This window comes from Lolium perenne, chromosome 2 (assembly GCF_019359855.2).
Source record: "Lolium perenne isolate Kyuss_39 chromosome 2, Kyuss_2.0, whole genome shotgun sequence".
Classification (NCBI taxonomy): domain Eukaryota; kingdom Viridiplantae; phylum Streptophyta; class Magnoliopsida; order Poales; family Poaceae; genus Lolium; species Lolium perenne.
In genome coordinates this window covers 99,234,033-99,246,894 of record NC_067245.2, presented here as the reverse complement: position 1 = coordinate 99,246,894, position 12,862 = coordinate 99,234,033, and the positions used below count along the sequence as shown (strand labels likewise).

Here is a 12,862-nt window from a genome sequence, read left to right as displayed (position 1 = left end):
TCAATTAACAACAAAGTGGCTGTAGTTTAGTGGTGAGAATTCCACGTTGTGGCCGTGGAGACCTGGGCTCGAATCCCAGCAGCCACATCAAATTGGTTTTGCCAGGCCGCTAATGTTATTCATTAAACTCCGTACTTGACAAAATTTACTTTCGCCATGCCGCTGATGCTCTCTCTTAAATCCCTAAGCAACAAAAATGTTTTTGCCACCCAGCTGATGCAAATCTTTGTAAACCCCTTATGCTACAACTGTACACATCATCAACTACGCTTTGAAACTGCTAAAAGGTAGAGTACGATGATACAAATCATGTGGGTGCAGAACGTGGTGTCGGAAGTTCTGGCCTGAATTCTGCTGTGTTATGTCATTCAGTCATTCACATCTCGCAAGTAACTTCCCCAGATTCCTTATGAATGAAATCATTATACTAGGCTGGTCCTTCCAAGTAAGTTGGTATATCGCTGATTTCATGTTACAGTTTTAATAGCTGCGTGACAATTTCAAAGATCAGAACAAGACCCAAAGGATTGCTGACTACACAACCGAGTACTTTCCAACGCGGTGTTGGAAGTTCTGGCCTGAATTCTGCCGTGTTATGTCATTCACAAATCACAACTCACAAGCAACTTCCCCACATTGCTGATGAATGAATACTATGCTGATCCTTCATGTAAATTGGTATATCGCTGATTTCAAGTTACAATTTTAGTAGCTGCGTGACAACTTCAGAGATCAGAACAAGACCCAAAAGGATTGCTGACTACACAACCGAGTACTTTCATATGGTAGTACTCGTTTTGAGCTAAATAGTCAGTCAAGTGATTGTGGTATTTTTTTTTTAAGTATCAATGAGAAAAACTAGGTTATAATTCGTCCATAGGCATCTCCTCCTATCACCACTAGCTTGTTTTGCACACAAATGGGCAAACATTGTTAGCATCACGCTTAAGCTCAACAAACAAAATGCAAAAGCTAGAAAAAACTCTCCTAAAATCCCTAATCTCCATCCATATTGGCATCAGTTCCGATCGATTTTCACCTTCAATGATAACCTCAGTGTACCCTCTATCTCTTCCAAGGATTGCTCGATCTCTAATCGGTAGTGTGTCCATTGTACGAGTATTAGCAGCATGCTCATACCAAAATCGCTTGGGCTCTTACAAAATTACCTTGGTTGTATCTCACTACGAGACCTACCTCCTGCCATATGTTCCTGGATGAAACTAGCACCAGTATTTATTTTGACCGTTCCCTAATCAGGTGGCTTCCATCGATCCTTCATTCTAGGAAGCTTCTTTGCCTTTTCTCTTCCTAATTGGGCTAAATCCAGTCACTGACCGACTCCCTTCACCATGTTTATGTTTGCGAGAATTTCTCTCATTCCAGATAGACCAGCAGACACATATGATTATACTCACTTCTCCCTCCTTCAAGTTGTTTATTAGGTCTATTGCCCAAGACTCCGGATGCAAAGTGGGTGTCATTGTGGTATACATAACTAGACAAAAATATACATAAAAATAAGCACCACTAGAATGTTTTGCCCTCGTGACAGGTGTCTGCTATTTTTCTCTCAAATGTTGTAAATGTTACATATGTTACATTCATTCGTCTGTGGTGTCCACACTACGGAGTGCAGACTTTACATTAGCTAGTGAATCAGCAACATAGCTATTGTACAATTTCCTCGGCCTACAAATAACACAATACACTGCAAAAGTTTCCTCAAGCTTGTTATCTACAAACCCATCCTCTTGGGCCTCAGATAGGTCGAACCTTTCTTTAGGCCTGGCATAGAAACTTGCTGCTGCTGCTTGGCTCTCTTCCGTTGCTCCCTCTCCTTCTCTATGCGTGCATCCTCAGCTTGTTTCTGCCTCAGCTTCTCCATCTCCTCTTCCATGTTCGTCTTCTCCTCCTTCTGCCTCTTCTTGTGGTCAAGCAGGGAGGTGTCGGTGTCCTTCACAGAGAAAAACATAGGTCCCAGCTCCGCAAGCCATTGCGGGTCGACTGCGCTAACACACTGCATATACTCCTTGGTCGTCAGGACAAGCTCATGGTAGACAACATAGTCAGGGGTGTAGCCGAGACCGTAGAGCGCACTGCTCGGGTGCAGGTGGCATGGCATCCCATTCCGGCAGTTGACATACTCTCCGATGCCCTTCAATCTTGCCGAGTTATGGAAGTACGCAGAGCAGATAGCTTTCCTCACCACGTCCCATTCCATATGGCATGATGTCAGTGGGATCTTCAGGGCTTTCAGTATGTCTAGCAATTGAGATCTCACTTCCCGAGCCTTACGGAGACCCTTGACATGGAGGAAATGGTCATTGCACCAGTCTCCTCGATATTGGTTTGACTTCCATTGCAGGTATACATTCAGGAGTGTTAGATGGTCAGACTCCGGGACAAAGAACTTCTCCCTAGCAGCATCGCTCTCCTCTGCTCGATCCTTTGGCCTGAAGAAAACTGAGGGCACCGAGAGCATGGATACGATGGTTAATACTTCATCAAGGCACTTCAACTGCTCCCCCATGAGAAGCATCTTTGCTAGAGTCGGGTCCAATGGGAACTCCACCATCTTCCAACCTATTTCAGTAAGGCCACCAACATTGTTCAAGGCGCCCAATACCCAGAGCTGGTACATGGAGTTGAGGATATTCTCCTGTGGGGGTGGGTCCATAAAGTCAAAATCAAGCAAGTTTTCGACTTTGAGGGATTTCAGTAACAGAACCACATTGCCCAGGTTAGTCCTTTGAATCTCTGGCACAGGGTTAGGGAGCATCTCATTCTGGTAAGCTGACTCTGTGAACAGTCTGTAGCATGTGCCTGGACCAGTTCTTCCTGCACGTCCTGCACGCTGGTCTGCAGCTGCTCGACTACACGGAAAAACCTGAAGAGCATCCATGCCCATCCGTGGATTGTAGACCTTCATCTTTCCGTACCCGCTATCAATGACATAGAAGATACCATCTACTGTGAGGGATGTCTCAGCAATATTGGTAGCAACAATGCATTTACGAGTGCCCTCTTCTGCCTTCTGAAAGATCTTGGCCTGCAAGTCAGCCGGCAACTGCGAGTAGATTGGCAAGATGGAAAGCTTTGGTACAGTTTTGGTGGACGATGATATTAGCTGCTCCATGCGCTCAGCAAGAGCATAGCAGGTAGTCTCGATTTCTTCCTGCCCTGTCATAAAGATGAGGATGTCGCCAGGGCCACTCGTTATGTGGATTGTCATGGCCTGCTTCACGGCTGCTTCCACATAATCTTCACAAGGTGATTTGCTGAACAAGATATTAACTGGAAATGTCCTGCCTGGAATGTTAAATACAGGTACACTGCAAACAAAGAGAAGATATTAGAGGCTTTGCAGAGAAAGACAATGGATTCAAATCTTAACTACAAAGAAAAAATAACAGCTTACCCTCCAAAGAATTTTGAGAATTTGTCTGCATTTAGGGTTGCAGATGTGACAATTAGCTTAAAATCCCTTCGACGTGCAACAACCTTCTTCAATATACCAAACAAAACATCGGTATTGAGGGATCTTTCGTGTGCTTCATCCATGACGATGACACTGCATAAAGAAGGGGGAAAGCATTACTACAACAAGCAATATTTAACACTGAGGTGTATGCATATCACAAGCTTTATCAGCAATACGAGAGAACAAGGGCAGGTTAACAGCATACCGATATTTGTCGAGGTCGGCATCTTTCAAAGTTTCACGGAGGAGCACTCCATCTGTCATATACTGCAAAACAAATGGAAGAGGAAGTATAATGTGTCAGAAATTCCAAGCTAAAAACCGAAAGTGAATTTTTCTGGGCATGTGGCTAGCTATATCTAACCAGAAATCGTAAGCTAACACAAAAGTAGCACGTAATCTAGTGTTGGCCCTGTATAATCAAGTTCAATTAACACAAGTAGTAGATATAACACATGTTGGCGCGAACTAAAGGACAAGCAGAAGTGTACCTTTATTACAGTTTTAGCAGAAGTGACGTCCTCAAATCGAATAGCATATCCGACTTTATTACCAAGTTCAGTTTCCATTTCTTCACTAACCCTCTTGGCGACACTCATGGCAGCAACACGTCTCGGTTGGGTACAGCCAACAACACCAGTTGTGGTATATCCATCCTCATGCAGATACTGAGTAAGTTGAGTAGTCTTCCCAGAGCCAGTTTCGCCAACGACCACAACTACTTGATTTTCACGCACAACCTGCTCCATTGCAGCAACATAACACCGGTTATTCCACATTGATGCTACCATGACCATTTGAAAGAAACTAAATACAGCAATAGGTAAAAAATCCAGATAAAAAATGATGCCTAAAATATACAAGGTATTCGAAAGGAATTATCTTCCAGGCTATTCCAATCAAACAGTGAGAATTTTTATATTTGTCCTTTCTAAGCATAGGTGATCTACTGATCTCCACTCAACACATATTCCGAATTCCTGAACCTTTTGGATGCTGCCTGATTCACAAGTCACAATATACGGAAGTAATCGTACAGCTTTGAGATATGAGTGTGATTAGTAGAGGAAAGTAAGAAGATCATGCAAATATGGCATAACTTAAACAGTCATAACAAGTCCACAAAACCAAGTACAAACCTGTAGCAGGTCATCTCGGACAGTATATATGGGAAGATATTGTCTCTGTTGAGCAAGAGATTTAGATTTTGCAAAATCACTGACAGCTTCTGCTTTTTCCTTCAAGTGTTGTGAAAACTTTGCTTCCTCCTTGAAATCAATTTCACCTTGATCACCAACAACTGCAGTATCTGCATCAACCTGATATTGGACCACAGAGTAAAACATATGGACAAGTGACAAAACCTTTAGAGATATACAGAATATATGGCAATAGTTTACCTGTTCAGACGTTTTCTCAACACCCAATATATTTCCAAGACTAGATCCAGCAAGCTCCCAGAAACGCTGCCGTGACTTGTTTTGGCTCTGCTTTTCACGAACTTCCCGAACCAAAACAGAACCTTTTCGTGCAATGATAGCCATATCAGATGTTGGATCCTTCAGTGGCATTACAGGCTCTGCTTGTTTTGTGTATACAACTCGCCCATCCAGGAACGGAGGTTTGGTATCTGCCAAAAATAAAGCCATCAACTTGTTAAAGTTCAACTGTGTGTATATACTAAAAGCGGGTAGGAAAGATTGTACAAGAGAAAACATTAAGGTCATGTACGGGCCAGGTCATGTACTATTCGCTTGAACCTGACTACTCTGTATTAAAACAAAGTAAACATGGAAGGGATGTAAACATGTGAGCGGTTCGATGCTTTATGTGATGTAGGAAGCTTTTGAAATGAATGATCCTCTGAATTAAACTTCAGATTGAACACCTATATCTACTAGTCAATTAGCCAGCACATACGAGCAAATGGAGATGGAAAAGAAGATAAATAGCCGCAAGGACTTGTTTAGTTTAATAGCATTGCACTGGTTCACTCACATTACAAAAGTATTTGATTTTTTCATCACTTCAAGAGAAGGAACATTCCATGAAACCCTAAGGCACAAGAAATGGAGGATGGTTTCGTAAAAGGTTTGGTGTGATGCTTGTTTTAGTCGCAACTATTGACACTGCAAACAGAAAATCGCAAATAAGAATTTGAGACAGGGAAAGAACATATACCATGAACAAGAAGCATTACTTTACGCTCATCCTCATCATCAAATTCTGTCTGCACCTCCGTCCCTCTAACAGCACCAGATCTCAACAATTGTCTGTCCTCCCACTGAGCATTATCAGCAGTCATCTGGGATAATTTCTTGCTCTGAGAGAGGGTCATCAGACTACCATCTCTACGTGTCTGCAGACAATAAAAATAGTTAACAAAAAATAGAGTACAACATATATTATCAAAATCGAGAATGACAGACTACCACATTCACTGAAAAGTAACTGAAATATATGATACTCTTGCATTGGCATATTATCTGTACACTATTCCATACAAGTTTGATCATCCTGCAAAAAGTTATGTGAGTTATTTAATCAGATTAACATAATTTCCTGCTGATGAAGCACTTACTTTCATTATGTCCAATGCATCAGGAACCAGAACTTAACAGAGGAACATACCAGAATTGATGAACAAGGCAAATAAAAGCATATATCTAAGCTTCGTTTGGATGTTCGATTTGAGGCGAGGTATTGGGCATTCGGGAGTTCCCAGCCCCGAATACCATGATTCCAGGCATTTGGCGGGCCAAGGCATTCGGCCTGGGCATTGCCGCATGATATCTAGTTTCGGGCCGAACGGCAAAATAGATGGGGAGGCAATGTCGAGGGGTTAGGCTGGAGATTGGGTGTGTATTCGCTCGCTTCGCTCGACCTAGCACCCCTTCGCTCTTGAATCAGCAGCAGCAGGCGGAAAGGCTTAGCTCGCTCCAAACCCTACTATCGTTGCCAGCGGCGTGGGTACCCCGCCCCTCCCGCCTTCCTTCTTCGGCTCAGAGCCGATTCATCGTTCTCCACCCGACCGTCGAATCCCCGCAGCGATGACTCTCTCGTGGTATCTCTCTCTCTCTCTCTCTCTCACCCCGCTCATTCTCTGTCTTGTCCGTGTGGAGGCAATCACAAGTGCTCCGGCGGCCGGCGCACATACCTTCCGAGCCCCGGCAACCTTTGGCTGCCACAGGTTTGTGCAGCAGGTCCCCGTCCTCTTCTCAATCTGTTGTCCGTGACCTACGTCTGGCGCACGTTCCTTTGTCCCTATGGATTTCTGCACTTCTGGAGCTCCCCATGGATGTTAGAAAGGAATGGCAGCTGATGCTGCCTTGCTTCATTTGTGCTTGCTAGACTAAAGCTTGTAATCCGTATGAGACTATGTAGTTTATATATGCTTCGCACTTTATCATCTTTATGTGCTTGCTTTTGATGGATTATGAATGGAAGTTTATATTATGTTGTCAAACTATTCGATAAAATTATTGTTCGTACGTACTGTTCTCAATATATTTATTTGCTTGTTCATGTGACTACAAAAATATTGTGCCCTTTGTGTACAAAACACAGTGGGATGGTCGAATTGTCCTAGGACTGAACATCACTTTTACCATCCAAACAACATTTGGCATTCAACTTCAATATCTACTCTGGGTTCCGAATATCTAACACATCCAAACAGAAATATTGGCATTCACTCTCAATATCAATATCCTAGGTATTGGACATTCAACCCAGCCTCCCAATGCAAACATCCAAAGTTCCAAACGAAGCACTAGTGTCTTCCTACTCATTTTAACATGTATGTAAAAGGTGTTACACGATATCTGAAGCCAGAATACATGACATTTACTAGATAACATTCTTACTAGAAGATGAAGTGCCAGGCCCTACATGCAGTCATTTGCCATATACACAAGCAGTTTTGTAGTTCTCTACTACTCTGTAGTTGTAATAATATGTGCTATTCCTATTCCTATGAATAAGAGCTGGTGAATGTTAGAATGGAGTACTTTGAAGTATCGCATATCTAAAAAGACACGAAATTTACCAATTTTTTTGGTAATTGTGCTTCCTTCTTTTTGTAGGAACTATCATCTGCAACATAATTATCACCATCGAACACGGCGTTGTTTTCTTCACAATCATACCTGAAAGAATTCGTGAAGATTAGACGAATGACTAATTACACTTGGTTTTCTATGACGATATAAGAATATAATTTGTGAAGATTAGATGAATGACTAATTAAACTTGGTTTTCTATGATGATATAAGAATAGTAAATTGCTAGAATCATTTATCAACACTACAACATAAGGAATTTCTACAAGGATAAGTACCATGCACGGTCAGCATTATAATCCATCTCTTGCATCATTTCCTCCGTAATCTCATAATTCCTATCAGCAGCTGAGGGGCTTCTATCAGCTTCAGCATCCTGGGATAATAATAGGGTAACGGTTATAGGCCATAATGACCACGAATTGAGAAAAAAAAATCAGACTTACTAGAACCTATAAATATTAAGTGACTTGAGAAGAATTATATGACTTACATTTGAGAAGGTAAGCTGGTGAGATTTTCCACTAGAACTTGAATAAGAAGAGCCTTTTGACGAACCCGAAGCCCGTACAGGAGTAGGCGAGGGAGAAATATGATCCCAAGGGGATGCTGCGCATTTAGAAGAACATAGATAATACGAGTGTGGGTAAGTTAGTCTGGTCACCGAGATATGAAGTAATACACTTACATTCACAGAAACAAAGGGTAAATATCACACAAGATCTAGCTGTACCTGTAGAACGGGGTGTGTTCCCACCTAGCCAAGGAGACACCAAACGTGCATCAGGGGATGCAGCAGCCAGCATAGGAGATCGCGTTGGGTGATATCTCTGCGAGCCAGGACGATCATCACGGTAGTCCCGACGAGGTGTATCTTCCCACTCCCATCTGCCACTATCCCAATCAGATCTTGCTGCAATCGCGACCACACACGTATCAGCTTGCATGTTATAAGCTAGCCAGAACGAAACATGACAAAAAATACTATACCAACAAAGTACCAGGTGTTCTTGAGCTTCTGGAGCTATAGTCATCCCGACTTCTTTTGTTTGTGTAGTCAACGGATGTAGATCTGTCCCGTTCATTGCGCCTACTATTTGATTCCCTGTCATCGCGGTATCCTCGCTTTCCGCTGCTACTATAGCCAATAGATGCAGATGTCTCGCGCTCACCGCGTGTGTCACGGGATCCTCTGTCATCGTGGGAATCGTATCTAGAGCTGTGGCTCTATAAGCAAAAAAACAGAGAAATTTTATGGTGTTAACTAGGTTAGTAAGGAGAACATAAAGTAATAAAATTCTCGACACAGCGAAGTCTACAAGAAAGCAAGAGAAAGCAGGATAAATGGTATTATCTGACCTGATGCCGATGGGATTCATCTCGATGTCTGGGTGTAGAGCCCCTTCCGTTCTCATCAGTGATTGTAGATTCTGAACAGAGTATAAAGCTTTAGTTGACTGATGACAAACAGCATCACTGAAATTGGTTCCTGGAGGAGTGTATGTATATGGCAACAGATCAACAGAAGAAGAAGAAGGTACCTTTGGACGACGTTTTCTCACTGGAATTGGTTCCTCGGTAGCGGCGAGACACGGTACCACGGTCGCCACCAGACAGGCTACTCGCATCATTTTCCGTAGATCCTGGCTTCTCGTCTTCATCCATAGAAGAAGCTGCCGCCACTACCTTCTGAGGAGGCGGCTTGAATGCATTGTTGGCATCCTTTTCACGCTTCCTGTGAGCTAGGAGATCCAAACCTGCCAAGAAAGCAGCTCAAGATTAGCTCACTCTTTGCGAATCCCGGCGAATTGAATTACTAGCAAATAGCTCTAGTCTAGAATATGCTATGCAGAAGCATCGTACCTAGGGCAGACTTTCCGGGCGGCGGCCGGTACATGACCCTGTCCTTGTTCGGCAAGATGAGGCCCTGCGCCGTGTCATCCTCCGGACCTAGGGTACTCGTCGTCGCGTCCAGGTCGAGATTCCCTTCGGCGCTCATCGTGGCGAGGCGCCGCTGGAGCCGGAGAGGGGGTAGCTTGCGTGAGGATGCTGGCGCGAGAGGGGGCGCCGCCGGGTCGGGAGGCGGCAGCGGGGGCGGCTCGCTGGTGGAAGAGCTGCGGCGGCGGGGTAGAGCGGAGGAGCGGCTCGGTGTGGGGAGACCTTTTTTTTTTACCTTGAGTTAGAAGAGGCGGTTCCGGACGGGTCGGTTCGGCTCGGCTCGGCTCGGATGGGATTGAGGCAAAGGCGCAGAGCCAGGAGTCCCACTACCGAGCTTGACACGGACCCTGCTATGTCCACAAATAAGTGTACTTCTAGCTTTTGTTCTAACACTATCGAGTCGGGCTAGGTCTAAAAAAAGCCCGATCGTAAATTTCCAAGCATAAACCTGGCCCGGCCCAAACTTTGGGCTTACAAATTAGGCTCGAACCCAGCCCGAATAGAGAAAAACCCGGTCCGGTCCGACAAGCCCGGCCCGAAGTAGGCTTAAATCTAGCTTTCTGCAAGCTTGAGCCCGGTCCGACGTTCGGACTCCAAAATTAGATCCGAACCCGGCCCAACATGCAAGCCTGGCCCGGGGCCGGGCTGCCCATGTCCACTTGTAGTTTGGATGTATAGAAAGTTGGCATGGAATTGAAAATTCCAAATATGTGATAGAAATGAATTAGCTTCCAATTTAAATTTTGTTATTTGGATGTGCTTGGAATTTGCTGTTAGAATCAAAGGTGTACCTAATTCCAAATCTTGTTTGGATGTGCAAACCATAGAACTTTATGTGGTGATTCTGTTCAGACCTATATTGTTGAATTTACTTGTAATGCTTGCAAATATTATAGAGGAACAGATAAGAGCCCTCTTTATGTTTCCATATTATTTAAAATGCAAGCTACTCATCATTATATGCATTGGTTATCGCTAAGTTGTTATTATTTATTCATACATAAAATGCCAATGCATAGGAAGAGAGTTAGACTTAAAAGGTAATGGTTTCAAATTTTGTGGTATGTACATATGCTTTCAAATAAAACTTAGTTTGAGCACACCTTTATGACCATATAAAATTGTAAAATAAATTTACCTATTATTACATAGTAATTAGTTTATAAGTTTTAATAAAAATAAAATAAACTATGGGGAGTAAATGAGAAAGATGAGCAATGGAGAAGTTGCCAGTCGAATCATTGCAAAGTCTATATCATTAAAACTTTTTCTACACTAAAACAAAACAAAACGAGTATTTCCTTTATATATATGTTCGTTTTTGATAAAATGGTTTCCCAACAATTACTGGAGTTTGCATCTTGGTAAAAGCTATTATCTGTTTTGGATAGGTATTGGAGTATCATGGAGATGAGAGTATTTCTTTGTTTTAGATGTGAGACATGATATTATTAGAAAGGAGAAGAGGAAGAGAACTAGCAAAACCACAATGTTGGAGATGCCCATGCATCTCCCTCTTCTTTCAACTAATTTCAAGTAAATCATTTCAAACTATGTTCTAGTTATACCTTCATGATCCCTTCAATTAAATCATTTCTTTTGCACTCTAGTTGTAGCAAGAGGGTTTCTTTTTGGTTTTCTCTCTGGTTTTCAAATAAAGTACCAAGTTTTACCCATTTGTATGTTTAAAGTCGAGATACAAAAGGGGTTCCTGATTTCTACACGCTACTTTTTAGTGCATAATTTTTCTTATTTTTTTGGCAACTTCTAAAATCATGAAAAATTTACTAAGGCTGCAACTTTTCATCCTCTATATGCACAAAAATGGTAAAAATTCCTGACATGTTTAGGTGGTCGAAATAAACCCGTTTTTTGCGGCTAAATATCTGTCCAGATTCTGCCTACTTGTGTTTGAACCGTTTCTTTAGGTTTCAAAATGATTTTCCTTGATTATTTTGATATGCTAGGAATGTGTACGACACAATATGCTTGTTGGACTATCTAGGAATTTTTTGTCTTTGGTTTATATTGCAACAATTATCCTACTCTTGTACCACTAATGTCACCCCATAGAGAAGAAATGGAAGAAAGTTTTGTGCTGATTTTTTTTGACAGAGAATAAAGGAACACAACACCAAGAGCTATCCAAGAATGGTGAAGACCATGAGCTTGGGGATGCCCAAGGCACCCCACTGGACCTATTAAAATCTCGGTTTGCAAACCTCTAAATTTTGTTTTTTGAGCAACATGAATTGATTATAGAAACTTGGGGCGTCTTTATCTACTTTTATGCTTAGTTTTGCATGTTACCTTGAGAATAAATAAAACCGCCATGATAGATCTGTTGCAATGCCTAGGAAATAGCTACTAAAACAAATTATCCCTTGATTGAATGCCTTGATGAGAATGAGTTGTGTGCTATTAAAACAAACAAGAATAGAAGTAAAAAAACTGAAATTCAAAGTTATGATTAGTGTTGCTAGTTCAAATATTTTGATGAATGATAATTTGCTAGTGCCTTGTTTACTGCTACCTTTTGCTCATATACATGGATGTTCAGTACTAAGGAGCCTTGTTTGATAATAAATGATTAGCACTATGGACATTATGGCATGCTTTTAGATCTTTTTGTGAGCCCAAATTATCAAAACAAGCTAATCCAAACACCTCAAACCAAACACCCACCATACCTACCTATGTGGCACTTGCTACTCCAAGTATAATACAGTGTGCTATGCCTCCAAATACTTCAAAATATCTCTTTTGTGTAGTTTTAAGCTCATGAGAAAGTAACGCGTGTGGTGATACCACTATGAAAACTTATGTGTTTGACAAATTATGAGTAGGTTGTTAAGTAGAAACCATGCTAACATGGGGAACACTTTCAATAGTGCACTTTAAGTTGTTTTCATGTTTAACCCGTTGGGTATAGGTTGATCATGTTGTGTGAAATAAAAGGGGTTATCATGCAAAAGGCTGGAGTATGCATATATGTTAGAGAAAATCATTAGGCCGCTAATGGAAGCCCTGCAAAACAATCATGGTGAGAGTTTACATCATGGGTGACGAGGGGTCACCTCGACAATATCCATGGATATGGATTTAGGGTTTAGGGAAAAGTGGTGCGTTGGTGGTTTCGTCGATTGGTCGGGCAAACAAGGCTTATCCGACAGATTGATTATGAGGCTAAAGCACCGTAAACTAGAACAAGCTAGGGTTTACAACCAAGATCCGATGATGTAAGAGCAAGATCTATATCCCTTGTTTTGTGTGTTTGATAACAACACTCGAACAATTCTAACCGTGCACAAAGTTTGTAATTGATAGGTTTGCAAGGTGTACGGTGCCCTCGCCGAACACATTATGATCAGAAGACCAA

At 42.1% G+C, this 12,862-nt stretch overlaps 1 protein-coding gene and 1 non-coding gene across 2 annotated transcripts; one reads left to right on the top strand and one right to left on the bottom strand.

Moving 5' to 3' along the window:
- The first annotated feature begins 15 nt into the window (after positions 1–15).
- TRNAH-GUG (transfer RNA histidin (anticodon GUG)) lies at positions 16–87 on the top strand. Its single transcript has one exon. It is a non-coding gene; the product is annotated as a tRNA-His (tRNA).
- A 1,424-nt stretch (positions 88–1,511) lies between these two features.
- LOC127333367 (pre-mRNA-splicing factor ATP-dependent RNA helicase DEAH7) lies at positions 1,512–9,744 on the bottom strand. Its single transcript, XM_051359758.2, has 15 exons — positions 9,409–9,744; positions 9,087–9,302; positions 8,905–8,975; positions 8,547–8,772; positions 8,279–8,458; positions 8,039–8,154; positions 7,824–7,921; positions 7,533–7,632; positions 5,666–5,843; positions 4,885–5,114; positions 4,624–4,803; positions 3,976–4,224; positions 3,690–3,751; positions 3,422–3,574; positions 1,512–3,335 (listed from the first exon to the last, which is right to left on the bottom strand). The coding sequence occupies exons 1-15, from the start codon at positions 9,542–9,544 to the stop codon at positions 1,739–1,741; spliced, it is 3,792 nt and encodes a 1,263-aa protein (XP_051215718.1). The 5' UTR covers positions 9,545–9,744; the 3' UTR covers positions 1,512–1,738.
- Positions 9,745–12,862: the final 3,118 nt, after the last annotated feature.